The sequence below is a fragment of the Cebus imitator genome, unplaced genomic scaffold, assembly GCF_001604975.1.
Source record: "Cebus imitator isolate Cc_AM_T3 unplaced genomic scaffold, Cebus_imitator-1.0 Scaffold757, whole genome shotgun sequence".
NCBI lineage: Eukaryota > Metazoa > Chordata > Mammalia > Primates > Cebidae > Cebus > Cebus imitator.
In genome coordinates, this window is record NW_016108072.1 from 26,713 (window position 1) to 49,554 (window position 22,842).

The 22,842-nt window shown below is 57.0% G+C and overlaps 1 protein-coding gene across 1 annotated transcript; it reads left to right on the forward strand.

Annotated features, from left to right (window-relative positions):
* The first annotated feature begins 738 nt into the window (after positions 1-738).
* Positions 739-22,485, forward strand: CSK (C-terminal Src kinase). Its single transcript, XM_017519572.2, has 13 exons — positions 739-1,396; positions 17,545-17,624; positions 17,963-18,076; positions 18,174-18,286; positions 18,598-18,817; positions 19,711-19,804; positions 19,974-20,039; positions 20,113-20,212; positions 20,311-20,401; positions 20,820-20,893; positions 20,994-21,189; positions 21,296-21,382; positions 21,627-22,485. Exons 2-13 carry the CDS (start codon positions 17,610-17,612, stop codon positions 21,795-21,797), a joined length of 1,341 nt encoding a protein of 446 aa, XP_017375061.1. The 5' UTR covers positions 739-1,396; positions 17,545-17,609; the 3' UTR covers positions 21,798-22,485.
* The last annotated feature ends 357 nt before the right edge of the window (positions 22,486-22,842 follow it).

Sequence of the window (22,842 nt, forward strand, 5' to 3'; positions counted from 1 at the left end):
CCAGGCTGAACATAAACTCCAAGAAAGTCCCAGGAGGCTCTTTGGAGCTATCTCTCTGGCCCCTGTTGTTTGCAGGAACCCATCTCCCACCACTCTCCCCCACCCACACTGCAAGCGCAGCCGCCTGAGCTATTTATAGATCCCAGAAGCCACCAAGCTCCCTCCGCATTCCCCGCCTTTGTGCATGCTGTTCCCTCTGCCTGGTCCCGGCTCGGTGAGGTCTCCCCGTTAGCCCTAGCTTCCTTTCTGCCTCCTGGGTACCCTGTCCGCCACCTCTCCACTTTGATCAATTATTTCCTTGAGACTGTCTGTTGGCCTGTCGGCTTACCCCCACCCGACCGAGAACGCCTTGATGGCAGTGAAGTGGTCTTGCTAATAGAGCCCAGGGCAGGCTCCGCCACGATGTCATCGCCAGGAAATGTTGGTGAATGAATGAATGCTTTCTGTTGCGAGTCAGGCCCACTCTCCGCAAACAGACCTAAGGAGAGGCGCCCAGGCCCGGCCCCTAGCGCTTCTGCAGCCGGGAAGCTACGTCCAGAGAGGGCTGGGAGGTTGCTCCCAGGCCGGCCAGTGCGCGCTCAAGGGGAGACCCTCGCAGTATTCAAGGCAGCCAGGCAGGCTGGTGGGGGCAGGGCGTGGGCGCGGACACACCCCCCGCAGTGTCCCCGGCGCCCGGCAGGGGGCGCCGCCCCGCCGGCCCACGCCCCGCCGCGCGCCGGGCAGGCCCCCTCGCGCAGGCGCGCTGCCGCGGGCGGAGGATCCGGGCCGCGCTTCCTCTCGCCAGGCCTGCGAGCTTCCTCCCAGCGGAGCCACGGGCGAGCCGAGGTTGGCCGCCGCCGCCGAGCCCGCCGCCGCCGCCCTCCCGCTCCCTGTCCCACCCGCGCCTTGCCCGGAGGTCCTGCCGGGGCGGGGTCCGAGCGGGTGACCGCCCGGCCGCGCCGCCGTCGGGGCCGACCCCCGGCCCGCCGTCCCTCCCGCCCCAGCCAGCCTCTGGCCGCCGGAGCCCGCGGGGCGTGGAGCGCGAGGAGCCCCGCGGCCCGGATCGAGTGTCCGGGGCGGCCCCCGGCAGCTGGCGCGACGTTCCAAAATCAAACCTCAGTGGCGGCTCTCGGAAGCGGAACTCTGCCGGGGCCGCGCCGGCTACATTGTTTCCTCCCCCCGACTCCCTCCCGCCCCCTTCCCCCGCCTTTCTTCCCTCGGCGACCCGGGCGGTGCGGCCGTCCTCCTGCCTCTGCCTGGCGGTCCCTCCTCGCCTCTCCTCGCACCCGTACCTCTTCGTACCGCACCCCCTGGGGACCCCTGCGCCCCTCCCCTCCCCCCTGACCGCATGGACCGTCCCGCAGGCCGCTGATGCCGCCCGCGACGAGGTGGCCCGGACCGCAGTGCCCCAAGAGAGGTGAGTGTCTGGCCGTCCCGGAGTGTCCCCTGGAGGGAAGAGGGTGGAGGTCGCGCGTCTAGCCTCTGTTGCTGCCCCTGTCGCGTCTGCTCCCATGCCTCCCCTCCCCCCTCCTTTACTCCCTGCACGCGTTCGAATTCTCCCAGGAGCCACTGTCAGACCCCAGCTAGGAAGGGAGCGCACGAGGGAGGTACTGCCCTCCAGCTCCACGGACTTGTCTCCCCGCGTCATCCCGAGTCCCCCCCTTGTGGAGCTCAGAGTAGGAGGTGGCTGGAGTCTGGAGCAGAGGATCCGTATGAGCCAGGTCCCTAGAGAGAGGGCTGGACTCCCTGCCCTTCCCTGTCCAGGGTCTCCCTGCAGGTGCCCTGGCTTGTTTGGTTCTGACCCCTCCCTCAGTACCCACCGTGACCCAGCGGGCTGCAGGCAACCCCAGGGCCCAGCCACCTCTGGTGAGCAGTTAGAAGCCCACGTCCTGGGACGGAGCCTATCACCCATGGCCTCTCAGAAGACCAGGCCTAAGCCAAGGGACCTCTGACCTTTGGGTGGGAAACTGGGCAGGACTTGGGCCCGGTGGAAGTCACTGAGCATTGGCACCATGCCCCCACCTTCTGGCACTCTGGGCGGCACATTCTCCTTGGCTCTTTGTGGCCCAGACCAGGTGTCAGGAAGGGGTGTGTCTAGCCAGCAGATTTTTGGAGCTCAACTACCAGTTCACTTCCCCACCCATTTTGTAGACCCAGGAACTGAGGCTCAAAGGGAGAATTTGCTACCCCAGGCCTCTAGTGGAGTTAGGCCGGCTGTCCTTTCATCCCCAGCTCTGCAGGGCTGGATGGCTGTGGATGGAAGGAAACCAGGCAGGCACCTTCACCTACTGGAGACGCAGGCCCCCAGCTTGGCCCTGGAGGGACCTTGTTGGGTGAACACGTGCTTCCCTGCAGAGGGCTAGAGGGAGTGAAAGGGCTTCCGGCCCCAGCTGTGGGTGGGTGCGCTAACTGGAGATGTGGGGAATGTGTGGTGTGGGACCATCTGTGTGGTGTGGCAGAAAGGCCTGGTCCTGGCTGAGTTGAAACAGCCTGGTGGTCAGTCCTGACCCAGCACTCCCCACCAGCCCAGCTGACACAGGAGCAGCCAAGTTCAGAATATGAATGGGGTCAGGATGGGAAAGGTGGAAGCCCTGTCTCCACTGGCAGCAGGCTACAGAGTGGGGACACCCAAGAGGCCTGTTTCAGCTCCTAGTACTGGGAGTCCCAGTGTCTTTTCTTGGTGTGGCCACAGCAGGGACAGGGCAAGGGCAGCAGGGGCGAGGTTGGGGCCTGGCAGGATCCTCTGGCCCGGGAGAGCAGGCAGTGCCCTGAGGGGTGCTAAGTGGTGGCGGGGCTCCCTTGGAGTTGCTTTTGTCCCTTGGAGCAGTTTTGTCCTGCTCAGGTCCCTACTGATGATGGTGGGTTTTTTGTTTTGTTGTGTTTTTCTGGCTCTCCTGACATGCACAGTGGAGGGGACCCAGATGTCCTGGGACTGTGAGACTCCCCTCACATGGCCCACACCCAGCCCTAACTTCCTTTTCAGCCTGAGGGGCTGAGGCTGGGGCCTTGGTTGGCTCCCTCCCGCCCCAGCCAGACATTTTTTTTTTTTTTTTTTTTTAAACCAACCGTGAGCTGTGAGGGTGCGACCCAGGGTCCCAGGGCCTTTGTAGAAAGGAGTCTGGCTTCTGGCTAGCACATGTACAGTGCTTTTCATTTGGCAAACCTGGTGCCTTCCTCCCTCTCAGACGTGGCTGCTCCTCTCTCTGCATTGGGTCAGGGGCAAGGAAGGACAGGAACATGCTCCCTTTCACCACTGCTGGGAAGTCAAGCCCCAAGAGGCTGAGCCACACAGAGCAGCCCACGGCAAGGGTTGGAAATTTGGGGGACAGAATTCAGCTTCCTCCAAACAAGTACAGATAGGGGTTGAGGCCCAGGATCTATAGTGTGACGTGGGTGCCCCCCAAAGGGGGCAGGCCCGCCTGGGTGTGATTCTGGGCTCCATCTTTTGAGAGATTTTAAAACCTTGACAAGTTGTCTTCAAAGAACCAGGGATGTTGAGTCCGGGAAAGAGAAGGTAGGGACACATTCTCATATGTCTGAGGGACTGTCCCACTTGAGAAAGGCATCCCCTGGCAGAAATTGTCCCAGACACCTGGGCCAGAGCTAGGGAGCAGGTGGGTCCCAGGGAAGTGAATCTCAGCTCATTATAAGGAAACTATGAATGTACTCGTTTTCTTGATTTAGAAAGTAACAAAACAGCGCTACAGAAAATTTAGAAAACGAGACGTATCACCCACTATTTCTCCAGCAGGCAGTGCCTGCGTTAGCATTTTCGGAGTTCGCTGCCAGTCTTTTCCCCATCTCCTTCCTTCATCGCTGTTGTCATTGGAGTGTGTGTGCCGTGACACCTTTTTTCATTTAATTCAGCGTCTGTGGGCATTTTCTGTGGTGCTACACGATCTAAGTAACGTTGCCACTAAAAAGCTACAGAATATTCTAAGCCGGCCCGCTGCAGCGCCATCACCCTACGCTGGAGAGCGTGCGTTTTTCCTCTCTGTTGCTGTTGTGGTGGTTGTTACTTTGAGTCCCAAAAGCAGCCAGAGTGTTGGAGGGCGCAAGCAACTTGGTACCTGACTGAATATGGGTTCCAGGCCCAGACATGCCACTTAGGCCCAGGGTGGAGGGACCTTAGGTCACCGACCCACTGAGCCTCCTTTATATAAATAACAGGATGGTGGCACCTACTTCAGAGGAAAGTGTAAGGACAGTGTCACTAACTAACCAAGGGACTCCAAAGTGCCTGGCACAGCCCCTCCTCCACCCCCTCTGGGAGTAGGATTGGCATTGTTGAAGGAGTGCCCACTGCTGGCTGCCTCAACCTGTGGGAAGATGCCTGAGCTATGGGCTGATGTTGGCTGACCACTCACCTGGCGAAGAGGTGGTCCCTGCCTTGGGAGCCCCCCTGAAACCCTGTGGCCCTGACATTCGAGAATACTATGGCCAGGGTTCTTCCCTGCCTTCCCCTCTCCCCATCACCATGTGATTAGCTGGCCTAGGACCTGGGGCTGGCCCTGGGAAGATGGGCCACTGGTTAGGGTCTGGAACCTGACTTCACCCATTCCCCTTCCAGTCTCCCAGCATCAGAAGCATCAGAGCTGAATAAACAAGGCCTCTTCTCTTTATTTTTTTCTTTTGAGATGGAGTTTTGCTCTTGTTGCCCAGGCTGGAGTGCAATGGCACCATCTCTGCTTACCACAACGTCCGCCTCCCAGGTTCAAGTGATTCTCCTGCCTCAGCTTCCCGGCTAGTTGGGATTACAGGGGTCCACCACCACTCCTGGCTAATTTTGTATTTTTAGTAGAAACAGGATTTCTCCATGTTGGTCAGGCTGGTCTTGAACTTCTGACCTCAGATGATCTGCCTGCCTCAGCCTCCCAGAGTGCTAAGGATTACAGGCGTGAGCCACCGAGACTGGCCGACAAAGCCTCTTCTTTGAGAGGCTGGCTGCTCTTGCCTCCCACCTCTGGCTAGGCCAGCCCAGCTCGGCATTTTCCCAGAGGAAATAGAGGCCTACTTAGCCTGAGACCTGGACAAGGAACCCAGGCATCCTGAGCCCCAGCCCAAGAACAGCCATGCCAACCTCATCTTCCCACCCTTTCCTGGTAGCCAAGGAAGGGAAGGAAGCTGGGGGGCTGAGGGTAGGGGGATTCTGGAACCTCCTAGAACTTCCCAGCAGGGAGCTGAACAGTCTACAAAGTCACTGGGAAACTCGTGTGTTAGCCTACCCCTCTTCAGCTGGTGTTCCCCAGGTCTAACCTGAGTGTGTATCACTGTGACATGCCTGCTTCCTCCTGTTCAGCTTTTATGGAGACCAGAGTAACTGGGAGTGCCCTCCTAGAGCCACCCCGTGGGTAGTAGAAGGATACCAGTCTCTGCTTGGCAACCCTGGGCCTAAGAGACTGGAGCCCCAGATGACCCCAGGATGGCTCAGGACTAAGCCAGGGAGGGGTCCTCCCCCGGGTGGATCATTCAGTACAGAGGGCCCTTGGGCACACAACCTCAGACTCCAGCTGCCAGACTTTGGCCTGTGGAGTGTCTCCCTCCTCCCTGGTCTTAGTGTAAGAAAGTGGGCATGACAACTGCCCTCCTGTCCCACAGCTTGGGCTGGGATGAGGTCACAGGGTGGGGTCCGCCCCAAGATGCTGGCCTGGCCTGGCTCAGATGAGAGCCCTTTGGGTGTTTCTCAGTTTCCCCTGCCCTTGGTTGGGGACAGGATGGGTGGAGGAGCAGGCCATCCCCAGCGCCCGACAGGGAGCACGGCCTCCCTTCCTCCTCCCCTCTGGGTCCCTTCATCCAAGGGCTGGAAATAGAATCCGCTAAGTAATGATTAAAGTCAAATTCAGACCTAAAAATAAAGAGCTAGTGAAGGAAGAGCTGGTGCTCCCTGCATGGCTGAGGGGAGAAGTGAGCAGGGAGAGGCTGGCTTACGGTGGCTGAACCCCTCCTCCTCAGGATCAGGAGTACTCCACCATTCGGGGGGGGGCCGCTCTTTTATCTAGCTATGATGTAGCCCACAGTGCCTATTAAGTGTGGTCTGCACCAATCAGGGCAGACTAGCAGGACCCATTAGAAAAATCCCATTTTTCCCATGGGGAAACTGAGGCCCAGAAAGGAGAAGTGGTTTGTCCAGCGACTATTTGGGAGCTACCTTCAGCAGGCCCCCAGGGACTGGAGGGCCCTGTGCAGCCCAGCCTGCCCTTTCTGCCTGCTCAGTTTCTCTTCCTGGTTTTGAGGTGCTGAGATGAGGGCAGCTTCTCATCACACACTAGCTGTGCACACGCCCTCCAGCCGCAGCTTCCTCCGCCCCTCCTTCCGTGGTCTGGGCCCAGAGTCGAAGGAACAAGCAGAAGAGAGGCTCCTTGGTGCCCCCCTGGCTGCCCTGATCATGGCATGTTTGTAATCCTTGTGGGCAGGTGAAAACCTGATCATCAGCTGCCCCCTGTGGACCCTGGCTGCTGCTTCTCAGCCCAGCCTGACACCTGGTCCTCATGCAGACTCGCACATCTGTCTGTCTGCAGCTTGTGCTGTCTGCGCTGCAGGAAGACAGGAGGGAAGGATGGAGATCAAACCCTGAGAGCTCCCCTGCTGGCTGGTAGAGGAGACGAGGAGTCAGTGAGGGGAGGCCTGTGGTTCTCACTTCCTGTCAGGGCTGGTAGGAGTGCTGAAGCTGGGGATCTGTGTGGGCTGGGGCAGCCTGGAGGGCCTCCTGGAGGGGAAGGGTCATTGAAAGTCAAGAAGCATTTGAAGAAGCACGGTGGGGACAGAGGTCCTTTTTTGGAGCTTCTGCCCTCTCTAGGGCTGCTGGCCATTGTCTGTGTGTCCCTCCCCAGGCTCTTGGCCTCTCTGTGAGAGTGCGGGGTGTGCAGACAAGCAAGAATTGGGCACAGAAGTACCTCTGCTCCCCAAAGCAGAACAGCCAAGCTCTGGGCACACCTCACCTCAGTGTCCCCGACCTGTTCATTTTCAGGGTCTCACCTGTCCTGCCCAAGGGAAGGTGAGAAGAAAGGTCCCCTAACTAAGCTCAGACAGATCTGAGCTCAAGTCCCCAAAGAAATCAACAGTCCTTGCCCCATGGGGTGTTTTAATGATTAAGTAACTAATGCAGTGCCCGGAACCTGGCTGGGGCAGCAGGCGGTAACTCCTGAGCCCTCATTCTCAGCCCGTTCTGCTGAAAGAGTGTGTTGGTAACGCCCTCATGTCCCTTAAGTGATAGCAAGTCTGTGCTTTGTGTTGGTCCCCATAGCTTTACCTTCTGAGCTGTGTGTTCCGTAGGTCCCAGTTCTGAAGTAAGGAGACCAAAAATTTGGAGGCCAAAGTTCTAGACAGCTCATGGGCCTCCAGCCTTCAGTCTCCCACCTATAATGTGGTCAGGAGACTTTGGGGTGAGGGATAAGAACGTGACTTTGAAGTGTTCGTTGGAGATTAGTGCTGAGAGGCTATGTGTAAATGTAGGCAAATGAAGATGCAAAGACCACATCCTGTGCTAAGGGGATGGGGGAGCAGAGTGGCCTGGGTTAGGGCCCTAGGGAGGCCCAGAGTCCCCATTGCCCAGTGCTTGTAGGTAATTAGGCTCCTGAGCGGTAATTAGAAACCTTTCTGGGCCAGGAATGGCAGCCTCAAGCCGCAGTGGTGCCTGGGGAGGAGGCTCCCCATAAGCCTGCTCTAACCCCAGCCCCCACCTCTCCCAAACCACTAGACGGGATTTCCGGTCCCACCGAACCATTGGGGGCAGGAAAAAAAAGCCAGTGAGTTGTCATAATTTGATATTTATCCATTAAATCCGCCCCTCCCCTTAGGTTGGGGTGCTGAAGGGAGCCCCGGGATGGGGGTAGGGCAGCATGCGCTGGACCAGAGCAGGCATTCTTCTGTTCCTTTGTGACCCCCTGGGAGGTGTAGGCATCTCCGAGGCCTGGTGCCCAGTTCTGCTGCTGCCCACCCTGAGACACCTGTACGAGGTGGGGGCACTGAGGGACCACTGGCGCGGGCTGTGGGCGTCAGTGGACGCCCTCCAGCACCCTTCCGTGCCTGATGTACAGTGGGGAGTATTGCAGTGCCATCAGCCTGGTGTCCTCCGCAGAACCAGAGGTGGGGCTAATTTTATTGCTGCCAAACTTGCCCAACCGCTGGTGGGTGCCCCGCCCTCCTCAGGTGCACTGCCTTTTCAGGGGCGGGCCCAAATCTGAAACTTAATTCTGTCTGTATCTGTACTATGACCTGTAGGCCCTGCTCGGAGGCTCCCTGGGCCCCCATCCTGAGCCTTCTTCAGTCTTCATTAACCCACTCTGTACCACAGTTTGCAGTCTTAATCCAGGCCTACTCCAGGGCACCCTGGGGTGGGAATAGGGCAGCATGCCCTGGAGCCTGAGCAGGCATTCTTCTGTTCCTTCAAGACCCCCCGGGAGGTTGTAGGCATCTCCAAGGCCTAGTGCCTAATTCTGCTACTGCCCACCCTGAGACATCTATACAGAAATATGCTAAAATTCTTCTAGCTCCTTCTCCCCTCACCCTTCTTCCTGGAAGCCTTCCTGGGTGGCCCCTGTCTCGCAATCTATTGAGGCACTGAACATACCATGCCATGGTTGACCAACCAGGAGGGCAGGAGCCAGGTCTGCATTTTGTAGGGGTTCCTAGCACCCAGCCCTGGCCTGTACACGGGGTGGGGTGGGTGAGTGGTGACCTGGGGTCCCCAAAGGCAGGACCTCCTGAGCCCTTTCCTTCTCCACCCATCCTAGTCTACCAAGCATGGCTCTGGGCACACAGGAAGGCTTCTGAAACACTGGGTCAAAGAATGAGAAGGCAAGGTGGACTTTGCTGATGCCTGTTGCCTCCAGTGGCTGTCCCCATCCCCCAGCGCTTCCAGCTGGGTCCTGTGGCAGCACCAGAATCTCTAGGGGCCGTGGCCCTGAGTTCCCCCAGGTCTTTTATGTACTTCCCTTTTCAGTGGATATTTTTAGCTGGGTGTAAACAGTTACTGAAGGCTCCCACGCCCCATTAGGCAGCAGAGTTTTGGCGGGGGGTGGGCAGGGCAAGGGAGCCCCTTGACCTCCCGTGGCCCTCAGCACGTGCCTGGCCTTGGGGGTCTACAGCTGCTTCCAGTGTAGGAAAAGGACAGCCTGGGAGTTTCTGGGCCCCAGTTCCCCTTTCTCCCCACTCCTTGTCAGCCTAGGCTCCCGAGAAAGGCCTGCCTGAGGCTGCGGCCACTGACCTCAATGCTTGGGCACAATGCCAGCCTGTTCTCGGGACCCCAGCACAAGGGCTGCTGGGAGCTGGGTTTAGGGCAGGAAGTCAGAGTGAAGCACTGGTCCTGCCACATCCCAAGCCCCTTGTCCCCTAGCTCTGCGGGGCTGGGGTGACAGCTGCCGTCCCTTTGGGGTTAAGTATAGTCCCATTGGTTATGGGACCTCGGTGTGGTACTGCCAGCCTGGCTTCCTCTTTTGTTTGTTCGCTTGTTCATTCATTCACTCATTCATTCAGTGCTCATTTACTGAGCAGCCCCTTTGGGTCCAGCCCATGCAGATGTGAGTCAGACCCTCACTTTCCCCCTGCAGAGCTCCCAGTCCACCCGAAACCACAGGCCACAACCAGTGAGATTCTCACTGGAGCACAGGGATGTGTGAGGCCTTGGAGGCCTAGGCAGCCAACACAGCTGGGGACCCAAGGAAGGCTCCAGGGAGAGGTGATTTACAGGAAGTTTCTTATTTCCAATTTTATTTTAAGGGGGAATGTAATAGATGCATGTGGCTCAAAAAAAAAAAAAAAAAAGCCCAAAAGGACAAAATAGCAAATAAACAGTAAAAAGTGAGTTTCCCTTGAACTTGATCCCACTCACCCTTCCCATCCTAGAGGCGACGTCTGTTACCAGTTTTCTCTGTCTTCCCAAAGATAATCGAGGCGTGTGTGAGTTTAGGGAGGTGTTGTACTAATACCTCTTTAAAAACACAACTTGTAGTATTCCACACAGAATCTGCACCTGGCTTTTTTTCACAGCCTTTTATTTTGAGTATTTCAAACCTACCAAAAAGTTGAAATAATAGTATATAATGAATATTCATATATCCTTCATGCCGATTTGCCAGTTCTTAACATTTTGCCACATTTACTCTACCTCTTCTTTTATCTGCATAGACATATGTGTGTATGTGTTTTCTGCTGATTTGAGTGTTGTAGGCATTGTATCTTTCACCCTAAGAACTTCAGTGTGTATCTCTTCGAGGCAGTGTGTCGCTCAGCCACCCAGGCTAGAGTGCAATGGCACATTCTCGGTTCACTGCAACCTCCACCTCTCAGGTTCAAGAAATTCTTCAGCCTCAGCCTCGCGAGTAGCTGGGATTACAGGCACATACCACCATGTCTGGCTAAGTTTTTTGTGTTTTTAGTAACGACAGGATTTCACTATGTTGGTCTCAGACTCCTGACGCCAGGTGATCCGCCCATCTCGGCCTCCCAAAGTGCTAGGATTACAGGTGTGAGCCACCGCTCCCGGCTGTGTGTGTCTCTTATATCATCACTATGTCATGATCGCACTTTAAAAAATTGACATTAATTCCATGTTATCTATTCTGTCCATTTCCCCCATCCCCAAGTGATTTTTAGAGCTCTCTCCCCCCACACCCCTTGATACAGAATTCAATTCAGGATCATTCATTGAATCGTGTTGTCGTGTTTCTTTAGTGTCTTGTTTGATCTAGAACATTCTCCAGCCTTTTTTTTTGTTTTGCTCTTTTATGACATTGACATGAAGAGTCTGGGCCAGTTGTGGATTTATCTGATTGCTTCTTCCTGGTTGGAGTCGGTGGAACAGCTCTGGCAGGAACAAAACCCACCCCCCCAGGTGATAGTCCTCCTCCAAGAGGCACTCAGTGTCGCCTTGCTGGTGATGCTTACTTGGATCACATGGTTCCGGGTGTCCGCACGTCTCCCTGTAGTGCAGGTGTCCTTCCTCTTTCTGATTAGCATGTGGGATGGGACTTGGAAGCTGTGTCTGCCCTGCTCCCCTGGCAATGACTTGAGCTGGTGTTTTGCCATTTCCTGTGCTCTATCATGGGGGGCGTTCTGTATAGATCTCCTCTGGCCCCATCACAACTAGAGCTATGCTGTCGCCTTGTAGGGATATCTTGTCATTTATCCACCCAGCCCCCCACTGATGGACATAAAGGCTGCCTCCCCATCATCTCCTGCTACTACAGACAGCACTGCAGGGACTGTCCTGCTGTGTTTTTTTAAGGCATGGGTGCTCCAGAAGCAGTTCCTCAGCTGCACCCCCCAATGTTGAGTGGAAGTCCCTCTGTAAAGAAGGAGAGAGTGGGGAGGGAATGGCAAGGCGGAGAAGGAGGCAGGGCGCAGGTGTCCTGGGAACAGCAGATGGGAAACAGGTCTGGCTGAAGCACCAGAAGCCAGCAAGTCCCAGAAAGGTCAAGTGACTTTCCCAAGGTCACACAGCAAGTTGATGCCAGAGCCAGGTACAGGACTCAGAGCCTCTGACACCCAGGACGATGTTCCTGCACTGCTCCATAGAATAACCTGACTCTTAAGTTTCAGTAACCCCAGGAAGGGCCCCCTTTCTGTGCCTGACCACCACTGGATTGTGGAAGCCTAAGTTTACAGTAGCTCCTCCCAGCCACTCTGGCTCCTCAGCCTCTGACCTGGAGTGGAAGAGTCTCACCTCCTAGAGATGTTTTAAGGAGGGGACCCCAGCCTAGGCACTGGCTGGGAGGCTGCTGAGCCATCTTGGCTATGGCCACTGACCTCAGCACTTGGGCACAATGCCAGCCTGTTCCCGGGACCCAGCACAGGGATTCTGGGAGGTGGGTTGGGGCAGGAAGTCGGAGTGAAGCACCGGTCCTGCCACATGCCAGGCCCCTTGTCCCCTAGCTCTGCAGGGCTGGGGTGACAGCTGCTGTCCCTTTGGGGTTAAGTATAGTCCCATTGGTTATGGGACCTCGGTGCGATGCAGCCAGGCTGGAATTCCCCTTTTTGTTTGTTCATTTATTCATTCATTCAGGGGGCTTATGACCCCACCAGGGTAGAGCCATCCAAGAGCGTTAGCAGCTCCGACTTGCAGGATGTCTGTGGCAAGGCAAGCACCATTCTGGTGCTGAGACCGCAACTCCAGTCCGCACAGCAGCCCCCAGAGCCCAGGGTTATCACCAGTCCATTGCACAGATAGGGAAACTGGGTCCTAGAGTCACGGCCAGCAGAGTAAAGGATGAGTTGAGCCCTCTCCCCTGTTTCCAGACCCTGTGAGGCCCTCAGAGCCCAGCTCCTCGAGGGGCCTACCCGGATCACTCCTGGGCTCACCCTTTCCTAAGCACTGCCTGTGCCCCTCTTGTAGCTGCTTCTCCCTCCTCCCTCCTCCCTCCTCCCTCCTCCCTCCTCCCTCCTCTCTTCTCTCTCCTCTCTCCTCTCTCTCTTCCCCCTAGGCTAGTGTGGTCCCCATGGCAACTCCTGGGGCATGTCAGGCAGGGAGGCACGGGGCTGGCTCGGCAGCTCAGGAGTTTGACACCTGAGTGGGACAGGATGCTCACTCAAGGTGTGGCCCTCTGCACGCTCGCCTGGCCCCTGTGGGCCTCACTTGGAGTTCTCATCTGCAAAATGGGGATAATAATAGCTTCTCTGTCTCAGAGTTGTTAGAGGATGTGATGAGCCATACCGTGCCAAGGACAGGGCCTGGCACAGAATAAGTGCTCAGAAAACAGGGCCTGTTATTATTTTTATTATTATCATCAAGGCAGTGGGGAGGCGGCGGCAGTGGCAGCTGCAGGCCAGGAAGGGAGGGAGTGTTTGCAAACTGACAGCTGGGAGGGTGACTAACAGCGAGCAGCCTCCCTGCCCTCCTGTGGTGGCAGGGAATTTGGGGAGCAAGGGGGAGGCATGGGGATGTGGAATGCCAGCAGGGCCCCTGTTCAGAAGAACCTAAGGGTTGAGGGCACAGCCAGCCATAGTGGTACCCTAATTCAAGTTCTGGGCTGTCACCCCTAACTCGCTTTGTGACTTCAGGCAAATTCTTCAACCGGTTGAGCCTCATTTTCTGCTTCTGTAAAATGGAGGTGAGAGGGTAAGAAGAGCTCACAATCCTCCTTCCCTCCCCGCTCCACCTCCCCCCCCCATAGCTTACAGTTCACAGGAGGCAGGGGTAAGAGGTGGTTCCTGTGTTCAGTGGTGGCTGAGTCATGTGGATGGAGGCAGGTTCCAGGCCCATCCTCCTTGGGCTTCAGTGTCCCTGCCTATACAGCAGGAGCTGATGGGCTGGCCTCTGGGGACTAGAAGGGCCCTGTGTTCTGGGAGGAAGGGAAGCCCTTTTGTTCAGGGGATGGGGCAGGGGTGCACCAGGCACTTCCAAGTTCAGGGTTTCATTCCAGCCCCTCCTCCGCCAGCTTGCAGGGGATCCCTGTTCTCCCCTTCGGAGTAAGGAATGTAAGGCTTAGAAGGGTTGAGTCACTCTCCCCAGTCACACACTCGACAGAGCTAGTATTAAGCCCAGGCCTGACCATAGAGCCAGGTGTGCAGCCTGGAAGTGGTGGTTCTCCCTGGCTCTCCCCTCCCCAGCTCCCTCTACTGTCCTCGATCACATGCTCCCCTGCTGAAGCCCCCCAGGCCCCATTGCCCTCAGAATCAAACCCTGGTTCCTCACATTGGTAATGGAAGTCCCCTTGCTGCCTAGCAGAGTGTATGCTGGGCCACTTGAAACCATCCCCTACAGTATCCTCTGAGCAGTGGTGCTCAGGGTAGGCTCTGGAAGTTTGTGGGGTCCGAGAGCCCCAGATGGGCAGGGTCTGCCTCCTGCCTTCCCTCACCATTGGCTTCCACCCAGGCCAGCTTCTCACACTGTGCCAGTCCCCTGTCTGACACTGTTGCTTAGACTGCTACAGCAACCTGGGGTGCCTTCCCTGGCCCGCCCTGTGCCTGTCTAAGCACTGCAATCTTCAGGGCTCAGCCCCAGAGCTCCCTCCTCCAGGGAGCCTGCCTGAGCTCTTCAACCCGTGCTCACTTCACACTCCCAGCACTTGCACTAAAATGTCTCCTCCCACGCCACTACACTCCAGCCTGGGCAACAGAGCAAGACTGCATCTCAAAACTAATAATACATTAAAATAAAATAGTGTTCTTCCACAGGGGTAGGTAGCAATGTTTGTGACTATCCGCCTAGCCCCAGACCTCATCCATTGTATCAAAGAGGCATATGGAGGACTTTCTCTTCTTTTTTTTGGAGATCTCTTCTTTTTTTTCCTCTTCTTTTTTCTGTCGCCCAGGCTGGAATGCAGTGGCACAATCTCAGCTCACTGCAGCCTCTGCCTTCGAGCAATTCTCTTGCCTCAGCCTTCTTAGTAGCTGCGACTACAGGCGCACGCTGCCACACCCGGATAATTTTGTTGAAATTTATTTTTAGTAGAGACGGGGTTTCATTGTGTTGTCCAGGCTGGTCTCGAACTCCTGAGCTCAGGCAATCCGCCTGCCTCAGCCTCCCAAAGTGCTGGGATTACAGGCACGAGCCACCATGCCCGGCCGAGGACTTTCTGTTCTTACACTGTGACCGTGAAGATGCCACTGGCCCTTTCTAAGCCTCAGTTTCCTCATCTGTAGAAAAGGAAACAGTAGCTCCAGCCCCTCTGCTTCCTGAGACAGGTCCAAGGGGACCCTGGGCTGGGACTACAAAGTATGTGTGTGCAGACAGGGGTAGGTTGCTGCCCTTAGGGAATGGGGTTGGCTAGGGTAGCTTTTTTGGGGAGTCAACTTTATTGAAGTTAATACACAGTTGACCCTTGAACAACACGGGGGTTGAGGATACCAACCCCCTCCCTGCAGTCAAAACCATCACATATTAACTTTTGACTCCTCAAAAACTTAACTACTAATAGCCTATTGTTGTCAGAAAGCCTTACAGATAACAAAGTTGATTGACACTCATTTCATTTGTTACATATATTATATGCTGTATTCTTGACAGTAAAGCAAGCTAGTGAAAAGAAAATGATGAGAAAAATCATATGGCCAGGTGCGGTGATCACACCTGTAATCACAGCACTTTGGGAGGCCAAGGCAGGCGGATCACTCGAGGCCACTAACTTGAGTTTGAGACCAGCCTGGCCTATATGGTAAAACCCTAAACTAAAAATACAAAAATTAGCCTGCTCTGGTGGCATACGCCTATAATCCCAGCTACTGAGGTGGCTGAGGCATGAGAATTACTTGAATCTGGGCGGTGGAGGCAGTTGCAGTGAGCCATGAGTCACCCCACCACTGTACTCCAGCCTGGGTGACAGAGTCTTACTCTGTTTTAAAAAAAAAAAAAAGAAAAGAAAGAAAATCATAAAAGAAGAGGAAATATACTATTCTCTTTTTTTGCCTTTTCTTTTTTTTGGGGGGGGACAGAGTCTCTCTCTGTCATCCAGGCTGGAGTGCAGTGGTGTGATCTTGGCTCACTGCAATCTCTGCCTCCCGGGTTCAAGCAATTCCCTGCCTCAGCCTCCCGAGTACCTGAGATTACAGGCACCTACCACCATGCCCTGCTAATTTTTTTGTATTTTTAGTAGAGGAGGGGTTTCACCATCTTGGCCAGGTTGGTCTTGAACTCCTGACCTCGTGATCCACCCGCCTAGGCCTCCCAAAGTTCTGCAATTACAGACGTGAGCCACTGCACCCGCCCTGTACCTTCTATTCTTTAAGTGGAAGGGGATCATCATGAAGGTTTTCATCCTTCATATTGAGTATGCTGAGGAGGAAGAGGAAGAGTCGGTCTTGCCATCTCAGAGGTGGCAGAGGTGGAAGGGAAGGCAGGAAAGGCAGGCACACTCTGTGTAGCTGTTATTGAAAAAAATCCAGCCACGTGTGGTGGCGCATGCCTGTAGTAACAACTGCTTAGGAAGCCGAGGCCAGAGGATTGCCTGAGCCCCAGGAGTTTGAGGCTGCAGTGAGCTATGATCATGTCTCTGCACTCCTGCCTGGGCAACAGAGTGAGACCCTTTCTCCAAAAAAGGAGAAAAAAATCCATGTGTAACTGGACCTGCACACTTCAGACCCAAATTGTTCAAGGGTCAGCTGTACACCAAAAAGCCTGCCAGTCACAAGGGTGCAGCTCTTGATTGGGCCCGGGCAGTCCGTACAGCCAACACCCAAAGGTCCCCTTGCATTCCTTCCAGTCTCCCCGTCACAAGAGCAGTTACCCTGACAGCATGGAATAGTTTGGCCAGATTTTGAACTTTATTCCAATGGAATTACATGGTAGGTACTTTTCTGTGTCTGGCTTCGTGGTTAGCATTTTGTTTATTTATTTTTTTAGAGACAGGGTCTTGCTGTATAACCCAGGCTGGAGTGCAGTGGCGTGACCTTGGCTCACTGTAGCCTTGACCTCCCCAGGCTCAAGCGATCCTCCGACCTCAGCCTCCTGAGTAGCTAGGACTACAGGCACACACTACCACACCCAGCTAATTTTTGTGTCTTTAGAAGAGACAGGCTTTTGCCATGTTGCCCCAGGCTGGTCTTGAACTCCTGGAGTTTAAGCAATCCACCCACTTCGGCCTCCCAAAGTGCTGGGATTACAGCCGTGAGCCACTGCACCTGGCCATCATTATATTTAGCAATTCATCAGGATTGGCCAGGTACGGTGACTCACACCTGTAATCCCAGCAATTGGGGATGCCAAAGCAGGTAGATCACTTGAGTCAGGAATTTGAGACCAGACTGGCCAGCATGGTGAAACCCCATCTCTCCTAAAAATACAAAAATGAGCCAGGTGTGGTGGCATGTGCCTGTAGTTCCAGCTACTCCGGAGGCTGAGGCAGGAGAATCACTTAAACCCAGGAGGTGCAGGTTGCAGTGAGCTGAGATTGCACTACTGCATTCCAGCCTAAGTGACAGAGCCAGACTCAGTCTCAAAAAAAACAGAAAATACATCTGTCAGGGTAATTTAATGGTTGGAGTTTGTGTTTGCTGCTGTACATAGTCCCTTTTGTGAATATGCCGCCGTTTATCATTTTCCTCCTGGCCGGCATCTGGGCAGCTCCCAGTTTGAGGTTTATTACAAAGCATGCCGCTTGTTGTCCTCCTATGCCAGTCCAGGTAGACACATGCCCTGTGTCCTCTTGGGGTGTACCTAGAAGTGGGGTCAGTGTACATTTAGAGCTGCTGCCTGGGCAGGCTTTGGCAGGTGAAGGACTTGAGGGCCCACAGAGCATAAGGGACTTATCCAGATCACACAGCCCCTTCTCAGAGCTGCCGAGGGGCCCCTTGCCCCACAGACCAGTAGCTGGCCCTGGGCCTTGGGCTGATGGGGCTGATGGGCAGGTGGTGTAGTCCTGCTAGCCCTCCAAGCCCCGTTTGCTCCTTTCTGTCAGTTCTGGAAGGCCCCCTGAGGTCTTAGGGTTGGTGGCTCCTCTGCCCCTGGCAGTCCTCAGCCCTCATGCCCCTCTCTACCCAGTGCCATCAGCCTGCCAGGACTGGAGAGGACGGCTTGTCAGATCCCAACGCAGGACGCACATGGCGCCTGTTCACACCCAGGGAGGAGCCGGATCTCAGTAGTTGGGGGGCATCTCTTCACCCCCTCCTCCGTCTTCATGCTCTTCCCCACAGCTCTAATGGTACCAAGTGACAGGTCAGCTTTACTGTGACTCGGGGACGCCAGAGCTCCTGAGAAGATGTCAGCAATACAGGTACCACGGGGATGAGAGTCGGACATGCAAGCATTCCCACCGGCCACAGGGGGTGCTTAGTGGAGGAGAAAGGGTGGAGCTTAGATCAACCCACTCCCTGTTTTCCAGCCCTCTGGTCCTGCCCAGGCCTTAATGATGTCGGGTTCCAGCATTCAGTCAGACACAGGCTGGGGAAGTTGGGGAGTCTCAGCAGGAAGGGACCCAGGGCTCGTTCTCCAGGCAGAGTGCCTCACCCAGTCTCATAGACGCCAGCTCAGAGGCTGTGACCACAAGGGTGTGCTGGCAGGTGGCTGGAGGGGGCCCGGGCCGCACTCGCCCACCTGTCACCTGTCCTGCAGGCCGCCTGGCCATCCGGTACAGAATGTATTGCCAAGTACAACTTCCATGGCACTGCTGAGCAGGACCTGCCCTTCTGCAAAGGAGACGTGCTCACCATTGTGGCCGTCACCAAGGTAATGAGGTGCCGCCCACCCCACCCTCCCAGTGCTGGGCCTTCCCTCTGCAGGGGGAGGTGAACCTGAGAGCATGTCTGGGCTGTCCTCTCCCCAGGACCCGAACTGGTACAAAGCCAAAAACAAGGTGGGCCGTGAGGGCATCATCCCAGCCAACTACGTTCAGAAGCGGGAGGGCGTGAAGGCGGGTACCAAACTCAGCCTCATGCCGTGAGTACCACGAGGCAGGGTTGGGAGGGAGGAGCATCAGGGACAAGCAGGGAGGCCAGAGTGGGGGGCTGGGGTGTTGGCGAGGGCTTCAAGAGGAGGTGCAGGGCATGGGTGCGGGACATCACAGAGCAGGGCTGTGGGCAGGGGCAGGAGCGTGGCAAAGAAGGGACAGGGAGCAGAAGAGGAGGGCCTCAAATGCCTGACTGAGCAAGTGCGAGCCACGGGTGCCAAGCAGAGGGAGCTCCTTCAGAAAGGGGAGTCAGGGCCAGTACCTTTGGGCCACCGTGACCTCCGGCCCGGCTGCTCCCCAGTTGGTTCCATGGCAAGATCACACGGGAGCAGGCGGAGCGGCTTCTGTACCCGCCAGAGACAGGCCTGTTCCTGGTGCGGGAGAGCACCAACTACCCCGGGGACTACACGCTGTGCGTGAGCTGCGACGGCAAGGTGGAGCACTACCGCATCATGTACCATGCCAGCAAGCTCAGCATCGATGAGGAGGTGTACTTCGAGAACCTCATGCAGCTGGTGGAGGTGAGCTGGGCACCTGCGGGGCCTCCCTCCCACCCTCACATGCCCTAACCCATCTGGGGCCTTTCTTTGTACGTAGCCCTGGCTTCCAGCTCCAGCCCCACTGCTTCTGCCCGGGGACCAGGCGTCCTGGGCAGCTTCTGTGAGCCCTGGTTTCCTCACACCTTGGTGGAGCAGCTGCTGCATGCCAGGACTCACGTCCGATCCCAGAGTGCCACCACAAGGAAGGGAGCCTTATCCTCATTTTATAGATCAGGAGTCAAAAGTTCAGAGCGGTTACAGGAGCCGCCTGAGGTCACACAGCTATAAATGGGAGGTGCCAGGACTGGAATCTGAGTCTGTCTCTGATCCCAGAGCTAACTTTCCTACAGCCACTCACAGACCTGCACGCCCAGAAGTGTGTGCAGAAACAGGAGCCATGCACCTTGATCCCAGGGGTCCTGAGTCTCCCGCTTGGCAGCCCTGGCCATGCCACACCTGCCATCCGGTAGCCACAGACAGCCTCCGTGTCCCTCTGTATTCACTCTTACCTCCCTCCCTGCTGGCCTGGCTTGGACTGTTGCAGGTGAGGGTAGGGTCCTGGGTACTCGTGGCTAGAGGCTGGTGTCAGGACCAAGGCGCGGGTTGCCCTTTGTATCAGATACCCATGGGGCCTAGAATGGTAGCAACAGCTGAGTGTCCAGCAGCCGAGTGTAGGGTGGCCTGGGAAATGGGCCATATGTCATAATCCGGGACTTCCCTAAACCCCTGCCCTGCCAGAAATGGGGAGCCCTCCCCAGTCAGTGACTCCAGGCTGGGCGGGGCTGGCCTCTGCCGCCCTCTGGTGGTCAGGGCTGGGCGGTGCATATGGGGTACTTTGGGGCTGGCTCTGAGCACCCTGCCCCCACACCCTGCAGCACTACACCTCAGACGCAGATGGACTCTGTACGCGCCTCATCAAACCAAAGGTCATGGAGGGCACGGTGGCGGCCCAGGATGAGTTCTACCGCAGTGAGTGCACCCCACCCCAGACCTCCTGCCCACCCACCTCCTCCCACACAGGCTTCCTGGCACCACCCCCCACCCAGGGACCTCCAGAGAACCCCACGTGCCTGATAGTCCCGTCGGCCTCTGGGCCTCTGTCGTCCCAGCCATGTCCCTCACTGGCCCCTCCACACAGGTGGCTGGGCCCTGAACATGAAGGAGCTGAAGCTGCTGCAAACCATCGGGAAGGGGGAGTTTGGAGGTGAGCTGGGGTGGGCCGCCTGGGGGGCCAAGGGACTCGGAACTTGGGAACAAGCCCGCTTCTCTGCCCTCAGACGTGATGCTGGGTGATTACCGAGGGAACAAAGTCGCCGTCAAGTGCATTAAGAACGACGCCACCGCCCAAGCCTTCCTGGCTGAAGCCTCTGTCATGACGTGAGTGGGGGCTGGGGCGGGGGCGGGGGAGTTTGGCCTGGGCTGGGGGCGAGTGGTGGGGCGGTGTGGCCTTTCTGACCACCCTTGTCCTGCCCCAGGCAACTTCGGCACAGCAACCTGGTGCAGCTCCTGGGCGTGATCGTGGAGGAGAAGGGTGGGCTCTACATCGTCACTGAGTACATGGCCAAGGTGGGCACTTTCCCAGGACCCACACTCACGCTTTCCAGCAGCCAAGAAACCCCCACTGTGCTCTGGGACCCCTGCTCCCTCAGTCCCCCCACCCCACATGAGCTTTGAGTCACCAGGGCTGGGCTTTTGTCCCGGTTTACTGCTTATTTACTGTGACCTTGGACAAATCTCGTCACCTCCAAGCCTCAGTGTCATATCCAGGAAATGGAGATAATAATAGCTGATCTCAGAGATCTGTGGGAACCAGGGTCTAAGGCATGAACAACACAGCGGTGTCCGGCAGGGGTGTCCTGGCCCCTCCCCACTCCTCCCCTGTCACACCTCCCTGGAGTGTCCCACCACCCGGCCCCAGCGTGCTGTGTCAGAGGGCTGCAGAGCCGTCTGACCTCTGGGACTGGTCTGTCCTTCCTGCCCCCAGGGGAGCCTCGTGGACTACCTGCGTTCTCGGGGTCGGTCAGTGCTGGGCGGAGACTGTCTCCTCAAATTCTCGCTGTGAGTGAAGCAGCCTCTTGGATGGGTAGGGTGCGAGGGGTTACCCTGCCCTGCCGAGGGAGCCCCGGTCTGAGGGGACGTGTGGCTGGCCTATCCCCAGAGACGTCTGCGAGGCCATGGAATACCTGGAGGGCAACAACTTCGTGCATCGAGACCTGGCTGCCCGCAATGTGCTGGTGTCTGAGGACAACGTGGCCAAGGTCAGCGACTTCGGTCTCACCAAGGAGGCCTCCAGCACCCAGGACACGGGCAAGCTGCCGGTCAAGTGGACAGCCCCCGAGGCCCTGAGAGAGAAGGTGGGGCAGGCCTCCCCCGGGGCCTGCAGAGGTGGGCAGGAGTCCTGGGTCACTCCCCACCCCGGAGTCCCAGGATCTGATGCCGCTTCTTCCATCCACATGGCAGAAATTCTCCACCAAGTCTGACGTGTGGAGTTTCGGAATCCTTCTCTGGGAAATCTACTCCTTCGGGCGAGTGCCTTATCCAAGAATTGTGAGTATGGCCACTGGGTTCAGGGTGGCTCTTAGCCAGGGAGGGGTGGGCAGGGGTGTGAACCTCCTTGGGACCTGCCTCCCCAGTTGAGACCTGGAAGCCTCAGGCCTGCCCTGGGGAGCTCACAGGCCACCCTCCGGGCCTGGGTCTGGGGCAGAGTTGATGGGGATCCCGAAAGGCTGAAGGGTAGATGTCTTCTTTGGGCCATGCCCTGGACTGACTCCTGCCATCCCCCTGGCCACAGCCCCTGAAGGACGTCGTCCCTCGGGTGGAGAAGGGCTACAAGATGGACGCCCCCGACGGCTGCCCGCCCGCAGTCTACGAGGTCATGAAGAACTGCTGGCACCTGGATGCCGCCACGCGGCCCTCCTTCCTGCAGCTCCGAGAGCAGCTTCAGCACATCAAAACCCACTAGCTGTGCTTGTGACGGCTGGCCTCTGCCCGGGTCATGGATCTGTGGGGACTGAACCTGGAAGATCATGGACCTGGTGCCCTGCTCATGGGCCCAAGCCTGAACTGAGCCCCAGCAGGCTGGCGGGCCTCTTTGCTGCGTCCCGGCCTGCACCCCTCCGGCCCCGTCTCTCATGGACCCACGTGTGGGGCCTGGGGAGCCCACTGAGGGGCCAGGGAGGAAGGCGGCCACAGAGCAGGAGGCAGCACCCCACCACGTCGGGCTTCCCCGGCCTCCTGCCGCTCGCCTTCTTAGAGTTTTATTCCTTTCCTTTTTTGAGGTTTTTTTCCGTGTGTTTTTTATTATTTTTCAAGATAAGGAGAAAGAAAGTACCCAGCAAATGGGCATTTTACAAGAAGTACGAATCTTATTTTTCCTGTCCTGCCCATGAGGGTGGGGGGGACCGGGCCCCTCTCTAGGGACCCCTCGCCCCAGCCTCGTTCCCCATTCCGTGTCCCGTGTCCCGTGTCTCCTCGATCGCCCCGTGTTTGCGCTTGACCGTGTTGCACTGTTTGCATGCGCCCGAGGCAGATGTCTGTCAGGGGCTTGGATTTCGTGTGCCGCTGCCACCTGCCCACCGCCTTGTGAGATGGAATCCTAATAAACCACGCCATGAGGACACCGCCGCCCACCTCGGCGCCTCCTCCACCGAGCCTGCCTGTCCTGCCCGGTCGTCCCCCCCATGCCATCTTGTCCATCCCCCTGTCTCTGTGAGTGGGGCTGGGTGGGGAGCATGGCCGGGAGATGTAGCCGCCGCTTTGTGTCAGCTGCACGAGTGAGTGTCCTGTGTCTGCCTTCCGGGAAGTACTCACCTCCCGCCCCACTGTCCAGCCGGCTCTGGGGCCCCATCCACAGGCTGCCCCCGAGGGTTCCAGCTGCCTCCCCTGTTGTGTTGTTCAAGCCTGCAGCACGAGGAGGGCCAGAGCCAGGGATGGGAGGGAGTCCAGGCCTGTACAGATGGGAACGGGGTTCTAGTCAAGCCCCCTGTGCAAGAGAGAAAAAGCAGTGG

What these genes read in the sequence shown, in the direction of transcription:
- CSK (XM_017519572.2), top strand. An exon ending in CCATTGTGGCCGTCACCAAG is followed by an intron (nt 18,077 to 18,173) that starts GTAATGAGGTGC and finishes TCCTCTCCCCAG; the next exon opens with GACCCGAACTGGTACAAAGC. An exon ending in GCTGAAGCCTCTGTCATGAC is followed by an intron (nt 20,213 to 20,310) that starts GTGAGTGGGGGC and finishes GTCCTGCCCCAG; the next exon opens with GCAACTTCGGCACAGCAACC.